The 15,690-nt window shown below is 45.6% G+C and overlaps 1 protein-coding gene across 1 annotated transcript; it reads left to right on the top strand.

Annotated features, from left to right (window-relative positions):
- Positions 1-659: 659 nt before the first annotated feature.
- Positions 660-7,189, top strand: dla (deltaA; the record flags this gene model as incomplete). The annotated part of the gene is made up of 11 exons (XM_083636000.1): positions 660-728; positions 860-1,162; positions 1,478-1,538; positions 1,731-1,988; positions 3,321-3,381; positions 3,509-3,639; positions 4,555-4,724; positions 5,289-5,505; positions 6,029-6,818; positions 6,939-7,047; positions 7,184-7,189. 11 exons carry the CDS (start codon positions 660-662, stop codon positions 7,187-7,189), a joined length of 2,175 nt encoding a protein of 724 aa, XP_083492126.1.
- Positions 7,190-15,690: the final 8,501 nt, after the last annotated feature.

The raw sequence follows: 15,690 nt of genomic DNA, 5'->3' as shown, positions 1-15,690 counted from the left end.
ACACACACACACACACACACACACACAGTGTCCTGCGCGCTGGCTGGTGCTGCGGAGGAGGCTACTGGGGTAGGCTACTATCCCATTGTGGAGACCCGGGCCAGATTGGGGGGTGGGGGGGGTAATTTGCATGTTATTACCATAGCATGTGTCAGGCCGTATAAAACAGGCTGCAGGCGGCCTCGGCAGGAGACAGACGCACAGTAGTTCACAGTGAGGAGAGACGTTGGGAGGGAGAAGGGAGCATGTTGGACCAGTGACAAAGCTATCCTGGTTTAGACCAAGACGTAACAACACACAAAAAGGACACTTCCTAAATTGTGTCGCCTTCTTCAAAAGGAACCCAAACCAACGACTTTTTCTTCTTCTTCCTACAAGCGCACCACTGGATTATCGCATTCTAACGGACTTGGAGGAGTTTTATTTTTGTATTTCTCACCGCACTCGCTCACACGTTTTGACTCGGGTTTTTTTTTTTTTTTTTTTTTCTTCCTTGAAAAGTTTTTTGGGGATTTATCCTTTTGTTATCGGGACATGAACGAAAACGGCGCGGCTGCCAGCAGCAGTTGATGATCAGAGAAACGTGCTCAATGCATCTTCCATCCTGAGGACCAGCTGAGCCCCGAGACTTTGATTTGACTATTTATTTCTTATTTATTATGTATTTATTTAATATGGGGCGCGTCTTCTTGATGACTCTTGCCGTCATGTCCATGTTGCTGTGCCAGGTAAGACGCATGCTCATTCTCCATCTCTTCCCAAACAATGAACTATATCAGCCCCCCCCCCCCCCCCCCCCCACACACACACACACACGCGTTCTATAGTGTTTGCTAACAACGTGTTTTCCTCGACACAGGGCTTTTGCTCGGGAGTTTTTGAGCTGAAGTTGCAGGAGTTCCTAAACAAGAAGGGAATACAGGGCAACAAAAACTGCTGTAAGGGGGGACTGGCCTCGTCCTTCCAGCAGCAGTGCGAATGTAAAACCTTCTTCAGGATCTGTCTGAAGCACTACCAGCCCAACGCCTCCCCCGAGCCGCCGTGCAACTACGGCGGCGCTGTGACGCCCGTGCTCGGCTCCAACTCCTTCCAAGTTCCCGAAGTCATCCCGGAGAGCTCATTCAACAGCCCGATCAGGATCAATTTCGGCTTTACGTGGCCGGTAAGTAGCCTATTCTACTGTATACCGGCGTTTTGCTTCGAGCCAGCATTCATGACCAGCAAAAACGAAATCGCTTGTTTGGTAAATCCGTGCGTAATCCGTGCGTAAAGCGCGCAGTGGAACGTTCTGTGACCACAAAGCGGGGCTCAGAATGCACGCAGCTTGTCGGCGTTTTGTTTCGGATCAGGTTAGAGGCAGTTTGAAACGCCATTCACCACAGAGTCTATGGGACAATCGCCTCGGGTCCTTGCTCAATGTTATCGCCACATCTCCGCGCGCTGGCCACCTGTCTCATGAAGCCATTTGTGTTCCCAGGGGACCTTCTCACTGATCATCGAGGCATTACACACCGACTCCAAAGACGACCTCTCCACAGGTAGGAAACACACACACACACACACACACACACACACACACACACACACACACACACACACACACACACACACACACACACACACACGTGCACAGCTACACTACTTTACTACAAATGTACCCAATAATATTCACATTCAACTGACAGCTGCGTCTCCCCCCCCCCCCCCCCCCACCACATCACACGCTTCAGAGAACCCAGAGCGCGTCATCAGCACCATGATCACGCAGCGGCACCTGACGGTGGGAGAGGAGTGGTCGCAGGACCTGCACACCGGCGGCAGGACCGAGCTCAAGTACTCGTACCGGTTCGTCTGTGACGAGCACTACTACGGCGACGGCTGCTCGGTGTTCTGCCGGCCCAGAGACGACGCCTTCGGCCACTTCACCTGCGGGGAGCGGGGGGAGATCGTGTGCGACTCCGGGTGGAAGGGCCAGTACTGCACCGAGCGTGAGTGGAACACTTTGTAGCTTATTATATTTGGGTACAGGTGCGGGGACCACCAGCGGGGTCCTCGAGGGGCTTCCAGTGAATCGATGCAATTTTCAACCTAATTTAATTTAGGCCTACAAAAGAAGTTAAAGTTACAGAATGTAGAATAACTGTTTTTGATAGTTTCTCTGTTAGGCTACGATACAGTGAGACACAATCTCGACAAAATCATGTTATATCATCTATTTTATTCACACTATAAGATCCTATAGGCATATTATAGGAATCCAATTGTTTATTGGGGATGATTGGGGCGTTTTTGTAGCCTAGGAAAAGTTGTTTTCTCTGTTGGGCCCGGGCGGATCCAGTGGCTGCCGTTGGAAAGCAACTTAATGTGCGTAAACACCACACGCCCCCCTCCCCCCGCGCGCACACACGACCACTTGATTTATTCTAAGGAAAGTTTTTGGGGAATAATCTCACGCGTGCCATAAATTTACATGCTACCTTCCGATTCGTTGCCGTGGGAGAGGGCCGGGCGGTGATTGGCCGAGGCGGGGGAGGTATTGTTTGAAGTGGGCAGCTGCCGGCAGAGAGGAGACAATGGAGCAGCTGTCGCGCACTGGCAACACACTCGCCAGCTGTCCACTCGTATCTGCCCCAATCCGAGACATTAAGGGGAGTGTGTGTGTGTGTGTGTGCGCGCACACACACAGAATGAATAAAAGAGTTTTGACCCACAGCGAAGAAGAAAAAAAAGAGGGTGTGTGGGGTGAGGAGGGGGATGCTCTCTCTCTCTCTCTCACTCACACACACTCTCACACACACACACTCCTTTGTCTCTGCACTATGTTAAGCACAACATTCTTCCACGCTGATAAGGAGATTGAGTTTTTAGGTAACAGCTAATGGGTTTATATAGAAACACTTCTATTTATTATTTTAATGAAACGGTTAGGTTTTAAGGGCAGAAGTTGTTTAATGTTTTCAACTAGGCTAAAAACCAGTGATTGTCAACCTTTTGTCATACCGAGGACCCCTAATTTTAGTCCACATTGTACGGACCCCCATTGGATGAGTTGGACCCAGAACGGAGAACATTTTCTAAATGATTTTGTCCAGAATTCCATGGCTGTATGATCAAAACAGTCATCGTTCTTCTACTTTCTCTAACTGTGTTAACTTCTTGTAAATGAAATGCTGAAGAGTTGAACATTTTATAAATTTTCACGGCAAGGACCCCCCTGGTGCTCCCCTGACCCCGCGCTGAGAACCACTGAGGTAAACAAAGCCCATGCTTCCATGTTTCTCAAAAGCGTTTTCTCTCTCTCTCTCTCTCTCTGTGTGCAGCGATCTGCCTGCCGGGCTGCGACGACGAGCACGGGTTCTGCGAGAAACCCGGAGAGTGCAAGTAAGTTTGACCTCCGACCTACCGCTCTCCCTCCAAACGAACAAGAGAGCCATTAATGAATGAGCGGGGGGGGGAGGCCATGTGAGTGGACTGACCGGTGTTTCCCCCTCTAATTGGACAACAACAGGTGCCGAGTGGGATTCAAAGGGCGCTACTGCGACGAGTGCATCCGTTACCCGGGCTGCCTGCACGGGACCTGCCAGCAGCCATGGCAGTGCAACTGCCAGGAGGGCTGGGGGGGGCTGTTCTGCAACCAAGGTGAGGAGAGAGGGGGTGATGGGGGGGGTGTGTGGCGGGCGGAGGTGGAGAGACACTTTCCAATCTTTTTTTTTTTTTTCTTTTTTTTAAACCAAGACAGGAGACATAACTCATAATTGTTTTCTACTAGTTTTCAGAAATTTGCTAGTATCTTGAAATCTTTAGGAGTCAACAATAGACTAAATGACTTGTTAAGATGGAGATTTTTTTGCGCAGTTTCTTCTGAAGGACAGCGAGAAGATATAGAGAGGTGATGGGGCGCCCTGTTGGGAAAGTGTACCTGCAAAGTATGGCGGTAGAGAGATATACACAAGAGGGCGGTAGAGAGTTATTAGATATACACAAGAGAATAAGAGTCCCCGGCAAAGAGTTAGCACGCGTCCCCTCGTCTCCAAGTCAAAGGTTGTTGTTTTTTTATGGGATTTTGGTTAGATGCCTGAAGGTCTGTGGTTGAACACACGTTCATTCAACTGAGACTTGACCTTTGTGTTGCAAGCAATCTTCACGATGAACCCTGCTTTTATGATCTCTGGCGTGTTTTCTGGCGATCGCGATTTCTAACAATCTCATTTACACTTCAGAAACGATCAAAGTGGTATTCATTTGTGAAGAGCGTCTTGCTGAACTCAAAGATCTAAGTATCATAAACCCACATACCGTACTTCAGGCATGTAACCAAAACCCCATTCATAAAACTGACACACACACACACACACACACAATGAATTGGGTGCATGCGTGGAGAAAAACATGGCGGACAGGAGGTGGAGACAGGGAGGGGGGGGGAAAAAACCACCATAGAAGAAGAGAAAGAGCAGTGCGTACAGGAAGACAAAAAGACTTTCTGTGGCCTGTTGTTCGGGCCATGTGTTGTTCTGTGTGGCTAATCCACATGTGCCGCCCGTGTCTGTCCAGATCTCAACTACTGCACTCACCACAAGCCCTGCATGAATGGAGCCACTTGTAGCAACACTGGGCAGGGGAGCTACACCTGTTCCTGCCGGCCCGGCTTCACTGGGGCCAGCTGTGAGGTCCAGGTCAACCAATGTGCTGGAAACCCCTGTCGCAACGGGGGAAGCTGCACTGTAAGTCATCCCCCCCCCCCCTTCCCCCATCTCTCCTTCCTCTTTGTTAAAACTCATGTTGAGAACGGGCGTCCTTGGTGATGAGTCAGCGGGGTTCAAATTCGGTCCTGGGACGATTGTGGAATGTGAAGCCTCCCTGCGCTGTAAACGATCTACGGAAGCTGAAAAGCCCCCAACATGATTGAAAGGAAAAACATGTATTACAAGAACTTTGCACTGTACATTGGATTTTAGACAAAACCATGTTCACTACCGGTCAAAGCTTTTGACACACCACATTTTTTTTGTTTTTTTTAATAACTATTTTCCAAATTTTTTAATAATAGTAAAGACATCAAAACTATGAAACAACACGAATGGAATTATGCAGCGACCCAAAAAGTGTTGAACAAATAAACGATTATATTTTAGATTCTTTAAAAAGTAGCTGCCCTTTGCCTACAATGTAAGGAAAAAAACTCACTAACCATAAACAGCATTACTACGAAGCCATGACAGCAGGATTCTGATCTTAAGGCTCTTCTACCACCCCCCCCCCCCCCCCCCCCCCCCTCCCCCGCACAGGATTTGGAAAACACATATACCTGCACTTGCCCCCACGGTTTCTATGGCAACAACTGCGAGCTGAGCGCCATGACATGCGCCGACGGCCCCTGCTTCAACGGCGGCCGCTGCGCCGACAACCCCGACGGAGGGTACTACTGCCAGTGCCCCACCGGGTACGCCGGCTTCACCTGCGAGAAGAAGATCGACCACTGCACCTCCAGCCCCTGCTCCAACGGTAAGAAGGTCCTCCAGGTCTGTCTTCTGTCTGGTACATGTGTTTGAAGGTCAGAAGGTCCTCCAGATCTCTCTTCTGTCTGGTACATGTGTTTGAAGGTCAGAAGGTCCTCCAGATCTGTCTTCTGTCTGGTACATGTGTTTGAAGGCTAAGTGTCTCACGTGGTCAGACCCTCCGCTACAGAGGCTCTGAATCACAAGTCAGCATTTCCGGGTTTTCCCGCATGAAAAACCTTGGATTGGCTTGGGCTGTAACGGAAGTCCGGCTGTAACGGAAGTCCGGCTGTCCGCGCCCAGTGGTGAATCGTTCAAAATGTAACCGCCCTACGAGTTGCGTGGCGCAAATAAGAAGGTCCGTGGTCGGTCAATTCATGTCATATGCATTTGTTTTGGTCTTAGGGGGCGGTCCTTAACCGCTTTTCAAGGGTTGCGCCCCAGACGTAGGTATTTATGTGCGGCTGGCTACTGTGAGACTATAAGGCCTGGAGCACATATTGACGGCACGCTTCCTTCTCCGCTCGCAGGTGCGCGCTGTGTGGACCTGGTCAACTCCTACCTGTGTCAGTGTCCCGACGGCTTCACCGGCATGAACTGCGACCACACCGGCGACGAGTGCTCGGCGCTGTTCCCCTGCCAGAACGGCGCCACGTGCCAGGAGGGTCCGCACGGCTACACCTGCACCTGCCCCCCGGGGTACACCGGCCGCAACTGCAGCTCTCCCATCAGCCGCTGTGAGCACAACCCCTGCCACAACGGCGCCACCTGCCACGAGCGGAACAGCCGCTACGTCTGCGCGTGCGTCCCCGGCTACGGCGGCAGAAACTGTCAGTTCCTACTCCCGGAGCACGCGGCGATCCGCGGGACAGACGTGCCCTGGATGGCGGTCGGCTCCGGCGCGGCGCTGGTGCTGCTGCTGCTGGCCGGCTGCGCCGTGCTGGTCGGGTGTTTCCGTTCGAAGGCCCAGCGCGGCGGCCAAGCAGACGCGGCGGGCGGGGAGCGAGAGACCATCAACAACCTGACCAACAACTGTCACCGCAGTGAGCGGGACCTGGCGGTCAGCGTGGCGGTGCCCGCCACGCCGGGCGTCAAGAACATCAACAAGAAGATGGACTTCTGCAGCGCCCCCGACGAGGGGTCTCCGCCGGGCAGGAGCAGCTACAAGAGCCGCCCCCCGCCCGCGGACTACAACCTCGTACGCGAGCTCAACTACGAGCAGGCGGCTAAAGAGGCCATGCTGGAGGCCGCCTGCGAGGACAAGTGCCAATCCCCGGACTCGTTTGAGTTTGAGGAGAAGCGCAGCAAACGTTTAAAAAGGTAAGTGTTTCCCGAACGAAAAGAAATTGCCATTCTTTCCGAACACAAAATGTAAACGTGGCGTTTGGAGCGTCGCGCGCCGCTAACGTCTTGTCTGTCGTCTGCTTCCCTCCCAAAAAGCGATGCATCAGAAAAGAAAGCTCCAGAAATGTCTGCATGTGCGGACACCAAGTACAAATCTGTGTTTGTGATGTCAGAGGAAAAGGACGAATGTATAATTGCAACTGAGGTGAGTCTCGAATGCTCGGGCGCCGCTTTTCGGCGCGACGGTTTGAACACGGCTTTGTGGCCCCCCGGGGACGTTTTGGCAACACAAACAACTAACGGCCCGCTCTCCTTTTTGTCTGTTCTGTGTCTCTCCGCAGGTGTAACGAGCCACCGATGGGCTGCCCGTTTCTCGTTTGCTCTATGGGAGAGGTTTTATACTCCTTCAAAAAAATGCTGCTCTAACCCTAGCCTCTAGGGGGAGGTGTCCCGCCTTGAGACTGCTGCTGATACTGAGACGTTTAACTGATATTCAGAGTGAGCTGGTTCTCTACTGGAAACTAAGCGCAGGCAGCGGCGGCCTGTGGGATAAGAAACTGGCGGGGAAGGGGGGGGGGGGGTTGGGGGAGGGCAAGAAAATAATAAACGTTTTACCTTTCAAAGTAAAACCATCACTTGGCTTCCTGTTCTGGCTTTTATTGAGGTTGTGGTGGTGGGGGGGGGTTGTTAAAAAAAGTTTTGTAACAAGATGGAAAAGTGGACACTGTCACTGGCAATGAGGTGCGATGTTACAATTTCAGCCAGTGTAAATGGAAATGCTGAGTGGTTGTTTTTTTTGCAACATTTGCACCCGGGCCTTTTCTCTAACCCACATGCCGTTGCTGAGCGCAGCAACTGCATAAGACGGTGGATGTTTGGCCATACTGGCCTGTTCTTCGCGAGGCTGTTCACATGGGCCGTGTGCACCCAAAACGACACCTGTGAAGACTCTTATGTTTACTTTGATCACTGTGTTCAACTGAAGAAGTGCGTTTTCTCCCCAAGCCCTCCAACACCATTTATGACATAGTATTGTTTTTTGGGGGGAAATGAAAACTTTGTCTTAATTCAAATAAATTACATTTTTGTTCGTTTTGGATACAGATTGTCCTTTCGTTTTGATACAGATTGTCCTTTTGTAAAAAAAAAAAGAAAAAAGAAAAGAAAGAAAGAAAGAAAGAAAGATGAAAAAAGTTATGATTTAAAAGTATGATTTAATTTAAGTTAATTTAATGATTTTGTGTTATTCTTATTTTGTATTGTATATTTGTGATGTTTGTTATGATTATTTAAGTTGCTTTTTTAATGATGATATTTGCAAAGGCACTTCAGGTCAATGGGACTTTTTTTTCTTTTCTTTTTTAAAGAAATGTTATTTAAAGAGGCATTGTACAAATTGTTCTGATGTCACTGTCTCCCTTTACTGTTTTTTGAATGAATGAATTAGCCAAGACTATTTTTCCAAATAAATATTATTAAACGTGAAAATGCAATTGCGTGCAACCTTTGTCTTTGTCCATCTGCAGGCACTCTGAGACACTTCTTTTAGGGGTCTGTGAGCAAAGTGAATCAGCCACATCTGTTGTCTTCCCCTGGCGACCCCATAGTGGGCCTTTTCTATGGTGACACTGTTGGCCACTGCCAGAAGTTGAAAGTGTCTCCCTGGAGACGGTGCGAGGGGGCCCATTCATCAAAAAACAATGTCCCTACGCTACATTGACCACTCCTATTTCTCCTGCTAAAAGAACCAGTCAGGTAATTCATGCCTCCAAAATTCAGGATTCATGTAAAGTGACGCCTACTGAACAGAGCTTTTCTGCCTTTCTCTCGACACCAAAAACAACTTCCCCCCCCGCCGGCGGTCCTTTTGACTGCAGTCAAGTTTTGCTGTGTCTGAATTAGGAATTTGCAATCATGTCGATATCGGTCGATGTTAGTATGTATATATAGGTTTTATAGCGGCATCATAACAGCAGTGTTCATTTCGGTTGCCTGTATCCGCCCGAATTTTCCTATTGAGAGGCGACAATGCGGTAAACGTATGCTTTATGCGCTTTTTGTTTGGGAAATAAAATACATTACCTTTTTTCAAATTCACAATGTTTACAACGTGTTTTTCAGTATATACCAAACGTTTGATCATCATAGAAACTTGTTATTATACAGATCATATCGACATCGGCAAATGCATCCCTAGTCTGAAAACTTTACATTTGAACGTATTTTTTTTAACAATCCCCTCTTAACAATGCCATTCGGGTTTTCTTTTTCTAATTGCAAAAACAAAGAGGCAGATTGTGCTTTAGACACAAATAAGTGTAAATCATCGGCGCGGCGGCTTCTGAAGGGGTTTATAACCTCACGGCATCACGGGAACAGGCTTGGGCAGACAATGATGGAATTGACAATGGAGGCACACAAAAGGGCCACCCTTGGGAGAGAGGCTGCGTGTCCCTCGGCATGCTGGGAGAGAAAAGAGAGGAACGGGAACAGATGTTGTCGAGTAACAGATGCCTTCTGGCCCAGAGTTCAGCCACGACCTGCCAGGCCCTTCAAAGGCTGAGAGGCTGCACAGAAAAGATCATCTATGGGCCTGGAAGAACCTGCCAGGCCTTCAAAGGCTGAGAGGCTGCACAGAAAAGATCATCTATGGGCCTGGAAGAACCTGCCAGGCCTTCAAAGGCTGAGAGGCTGCACAGAAAAGATCATCTATGGGCCTGGAAGAACCTGCCAGGCCTTCAAAGGCTGAGCGGCTGCACAGAAAAGAGCATCTATGGGCCTGGAAGAACCTGCCAGGCCTTCAAAGGCTGAGAGGCTGCACAGAAAAGAGCATCTATGGGCAGTGTTGGGCAAGTTACTTTCAAAATGTAATATATTACATATTACTAGTTACTTTCATTTGAAAGTAATAAGATACTTTACAATATTACTTTCTGTGTAGAGTAACTCGTTACTTATTACACTACTTTTGCATTACTTTGACCAAAACAACAGCAGCAGCAGAATGACATCGCCACCACGGAACCATCCCGAAAAATAATTTCAACCGTCTTGAAGTCATGTGTAAACAATCCAAAATTCTAAATGTTATTCTTTTCCTTTGTTATTGTCATCTGTAGTGGTTATTTGCATAAAAACACACAGTTTGATTAGGAAATGATTGTATCTTTTTTAAATATGTTCTTTGATTGAATCAAATGTAACTCAATTTGTAACTTGAGTTACTTGACAAAGTAAATGGTATAATATTACTGAAATCCTATGAGTAATAAGTTATATTACTGAGCTACTGCTAAAAGTAATATATTACATGTAATATGTTACTTTTGTAATGAGTTATCCCCAACACTGTCTATGGGCCTGGAAGAAGGGGCAGCTTCGGCGGCGTCTTTGCGATGCATTTGTCAGGATCCGGTGCGGAATTGTGATGAGAGAATAGCCAGATGTCGATGAATTAAAATGCTCAAAAACACACGTTTCTGCTGTCGGATGAGCGACGACGGGGAAGCTAGTGTCGCCGTGTGTCGGGCAAAAAAGAAAGTACATTTTTGAGGAATGAGGAAAGAAAATGCTTAATTTCCCATTGACACTAAAGCATGTTGTGTTAAAATAATTTACAATTGGGTGTTTACAAACATGTAACTTTTCATCTTCTCCTACTACTATAATTGTATAATTGGAGAGCCATATGTATGTATGTACAGTATGTATGCACGTACAGTAGCCTATGTATGTACAGTATGTATGTGTGTACAGCAGTGTTGGGCAAGTTACTTTCAAAATGTAATATACTACATATTACTAGTTACTTTCATTTGAAAGTAATAAGTTACTTTACAATATTACTTTCTGTGTAGAGTAACTCGTTACTTATTACACTACTTTTGCATTACTTTTACTAAAACAACAGCAGCAGTAGAATGACATCGCCGCCCCGGGAACATCCCGAAAAATAATTTCAACCATTTTTATTTGCATAAAAACACATAGTTTGATTAGGAAATTATTGTATCTTTTTTAAATATGTGCTTTAATTTAATAAAATGCAACTCAATTTGTAACTTGAGTTACTTGACAAAGTAACTGGTATAATATTACTGAAATCCTATAAGTAATAAGTTATATTACTGAGTTACTGCTAAAAGTAATATATTACATGTAATATGTTACTTTTGTAATGAGTTACCCCCAACACTGGTGTACAGTATGTGCTTTTATACATATGTCCAGAGTTGCTCCAATCCAAACAATGTTTTACATTTTAAATGGCCATAACTCACACACCATAGCTCTGCTCACCTTCAAACTTAGAGTGCGCTTAGGGCAGAGGTTCTCAAATGTTTTTCAGCCAAGGACCCCTTACAACATAGAAAATATACCGGGGACCCCCTCATTCTGATTTTGGGCTAAGCTTAATTGTTTCCACGGTAACGTGCTTAACTTTTAAAGGAGAATTTCGGTTTTTTTGAACCTGGACCCATCTCCTGGTATTAATTATGATTTGGCCACTCACCCAGCGATCTCCGCGGCGTTTTTGGCCGTCCTAGCGTTGTTTTGAGATCAATAGCGTCCAAGTCAGTCGTAAAATGGAGCTGATTTGGGGCCAAGTGTGAGCCTGTCTTTCCTGCATCTAAATAGCTATTTTTATTCCCGTTTTCGCCGCATATCGCCATAATCTGATCCGTCAACATCCACCATAGTGATATTTCCCCCCAAGCTATTTCCTGGTCTCTCCCAGGGACCAAATTACCTCAAACGTGATCTCGGTCACCAAGTCTCGTGAAGTCCCGCGATACTTTCCTGCCGACTGGTCAACTAAACAGGTAGGACGCTTTGCGGTGGTGGTTTTAGCGTAACCTATGTGGGATTCGAAATAACGAAGGTTATGCCAAACCCCATATAGGTTACGCTAAAACCACCACCGCAAAGCGTCCGACCTGTAGTTGACAATCAATAGGTTTGTTAGATTTGTTAGATTAGAATGTAATCCATGAACCATTTTAGATTTAAAGCATAACATATTTTCGTTGAACTATGAAGCTTTTGCAACAACAAAAAGTTTTTATTTTTATTTTCCTGAAAACTTTTTGCAGACCCCCTGGCAAAGTGCCACGGATTCCTGGGGGGTCCCCGGACCCGCATTTGAGAACCACTGGCTTAGGGGACCTAAGAGTGCAGTGCCGAATTTCGTGAAATTCGGAAACGCACATAGTCATCACGCCACCTCCTGGCAACACAAAAATTTGATCGTAACCGCTCGTCCTAGCGACTTTAAACTTGGGGAGTGCGTTGACTGGAACCCCACAGAGTGCAGTGGCCAATTTCGGACATGCGCATAGTCATAGCGCCACCTGCTGGCAACACAAAAAGCGGTTTATCTCGAGAACCGTTCATCCAATCGACTTCAAACTTGGGGAGCGCGCTGCTGGGCACCCGACGGGAGTGCGGCGCCCAATTTCGGACACGTGCATAGTCATAGCGCCATCTGCTGGCATCACAAAAATGGTTTAGCTCAAGAACTGTTCCTCCGATAGGCTTCAAAACCTAGCGGGTCAGGGTGCACTGCTGAACAGTGGCATTGTGACATCGCCACTTTTCCCTCTAGTGAAAAATTCAGACGTCGGACAACCAGCTGGCTTGGAGCCATAGAAGACTTTATTTGGAGAAAGAAATCTTTGAAATCACTTGTTTTTAAAATTCAATTAATTCATTGAGTACGACATCTAAGTTTTCATAAAAAGTTAAATCATGCCTTTAGTCTTTTTATACATAAAAGATGTGGTTTACCATGACAAGTGCGTTTTATAAAATGACTTTTTTTTTTCTTCTTCTTCTTCTTCTGACATATTTAACCTCTGTTAAAGAAATATTAATGTAAAAAAAGAAAAATTTTCACCTTCCCTCCCAGAAAAAAAACCCAAGAGAAAACAAAAAGGCATTAATTACACAGTACGTTACAATGCGCTGACATGGCTTCAAAGCACACATATTACAGTACTGTACAAGGGTCCGCCTCCAAAACCACGCCCACTGCTGAGGGTCGATCAAACCTCGGAAAACAGACCAATACTGCTTATTTACCAAAGGTCGACCGGAGCACGGTGCTGGCAATTGGCAAATGAGGTAAATACTTCCCGAAAAGCTTTAAAAAGTTTGGTGTTGCACAAAAGTAATATTTAGCGCAGAGCCTAGCAGTGAGTTTGGCGGAGCCTCCGCCCAGCTACACTTCAAAACGAAATTATTTTTTGTCTTTTTCATCTGCAGCGCTGATCAAACGCCAAGTCTCTCAAGCCCAGTCTCTCTCCTCCACCATCTTGGAATGCTCCAGAGACGCGCTCTGGACTTCAGACCAGTGACATTTGGACAGAGGAAGTTGTCGTCCTCCAAAAAAAATTAAAAAAATTAAAAAAATTAAAAATCAGCTTCAGACCGGAAGGAAGTTGATATTCGACCAATCGTGAACACTCGGAAACACAACTGGGGCAGTTGATTCGATACCCGCCTTGTTTTGACCGGATATCCCGCCTTATTAGTTGTCGGGAGCATTTGAAAATGGCGGGAGCAAAGGAGTCTTAAGGGACCAATGAAAACGGAGAACTACTCCTTATGCAAATTAGGACACAGTCTCAAGAGACCAATGCGGCACGTTGTGAGGTCTGCTCCGTGTAAACAAGCAGTTTTTTTCCACATTTAAAGGGGACATTTGATGTCAATGTTTATAGTGACGTCCAGACAGACAGACAGACAGGGATTTAGAATCTCAGACTCTGCTGGACTCACTGCTTCAGATGAAAAAGTCTCGACTAAAGTGATATTTTACTCAAATCAGCTCACTTCGCCTTTCATATACAGCTAAGGGCTGGACGATATCGCTGAAATCAATACCATGATGATCACGAGGATTTTCCTCGATATCTCACTATTACAATAAGGTGAGGGGTTTCGCTCAAGGCACGCTCGAAATATTTCTAGTCAATACCATTTAGATCATGACATGGTTCATGTCGGCAAAATCATGTTAAATAATCAAATGAATGTTCGTCCCGTTGAATCGAATGGTAACGTTGGGTCAGACAAACCTGACATTTTCAACAAATGTTCTTTCTATACCTCATTTGATGAGTTTTGAAGTCAAATGTGCGTGTCATCAGCAGAAATGTACTAAAATATCTTCATATCATCATAATTATGATTCCACTGAAAGACGATACACGACCATATTGAATTATCGTCCAGCCCTACATACAGTCAATCCTGTCAGTCTCAAAATGTTAGGGAAGTCAACTTGTATTAACATCAATCAGAAGGCTCTTAAAAAAGCTTAAGTACACTATTGAATACCATATAATGCTTGGATCAACATTAAGAAAATGTTGCAAAAAAACAAAAAAAAACAGGGACAAGTAATATCTTTTTTTTAAGATCACACCTCTCAGGTGTGAAATAAGAAAACAAATATCTTAGGCCAAATACGTTCAGGGAGAACAACATCTAGGTCTATCTAACATGATGTGCAAACTTAATTGTGCATAGAGATCAAATTGTAATAAATATTAATGTGATAATTAACATTATCACGAGTTTGACTTTGTCAAAACTTGTTGGGGTGATTGTACATTTTCATGATTATTCATTTAGTTTGACTAAAAATAATGATAAAAAAAAATAAAAAAAAGTTCATTAGAGCGCTGCGAGAAAAAGCTTTTATCTTTTAGCAAACAAACATTTCCCATTTATTGACCAGAGCCCGAAAAGACAAAACACAACCAAAACATACACTCAATAAAAATCCTGATAAAAATCACTGATTTGTCATTATTATTCAACCAAGTTGAACTGGGTTTTGAATGGCTCTTTCACTTTCCAAAAAAAAAAAAGTTCTTTCAAATGTTTTGCCTTATTTCTGCGTCAAAGAATCACATGAGCGACAAATAACAAAAACCTAGCATTATAGCCATGTACAGGACATAGATTTTTTTTACTCTAGTAAGGTTTTCAAAAAGTAAACGGAGCTATCTTTGCGTTCCTTTTTGCACGCTTTCTTCTTTTTGATGTAGCTTAAAACATGTGAAGCATAATGCCTGTCTTTGGACCACCGAGGTAATTGTAGGTGTGTGTGTGTGTGTGTGTGTGAGTGAGAAGAGTGTACAACATGCTGAAATGTCTCCCAAAACATTTCAAATGAGTAAGTAGTGTCTCTGCCTGTGAGCCCGTGCGGCTCGTGCTATAGTTCGAGGTATATGATCCTGGGCCGTTCCGTCGGTGGCGCCTGCCTGTGGGAAATGTTACAAAGCTGTCTGCATGGATGATGGTGAAGGTCATTCACTGTCTGCATGGATGATGGTGAAGGTCATTCACTCCGCTGTGCATCACGTCTCCTGCTGCCCCCCACGCCCTCCCCCCTACCCTCTCTAACAGGACTCTAATTCTGCTTAGACCAGCGATCCTCAACCTTTTTCCCCCATCGACGACTCCAAATCTAGACCCCATTTGACGAGATTTTGGACTATTTTCCCTTTGATTTTTTTTTTTATTGTTCGACACAATTTTGTCCAGAATTCCATGACTACCCTTATTGTAGGGTTAGAGAGACAGGTAATCGATCAATAGATATGAATCAAAACAGTCATACGTTCAATTGTGTTAAAGGAACACTCGGCCCATTTTCAACCAGCTTTGCATCATTAGAACATCAGTAGTATATCAGAAAACTGTCAACGGTTTTGAAGTCTGTCATTTAATTTGACAGTTGTTGAGGGTTAAAGTGTGGACCAGTGACATCACTGGTCCACACTAACTCAAATGAATAACTCATTAACTCAAATCAACTCTCAATAGCTGTCAAACT

Source organism: Poromitra crassiceps (assembly GCF_964638095.1).
Source record: "Poromitra crassiceps genome assembly, chromosome: 4".
Classification (NCBI taxonomy): domain Eukaryota; kingdom Metazoa; phylum Chordata; class Actinopteri; order Beryciformes; family Melamphaidae; genus Poromitra; species Poromitra crassiceps.
Note: the sequence above shows the minus strand (reverse complement) of the source record. Positions and strands in the feature narration are given on the sequence as shown.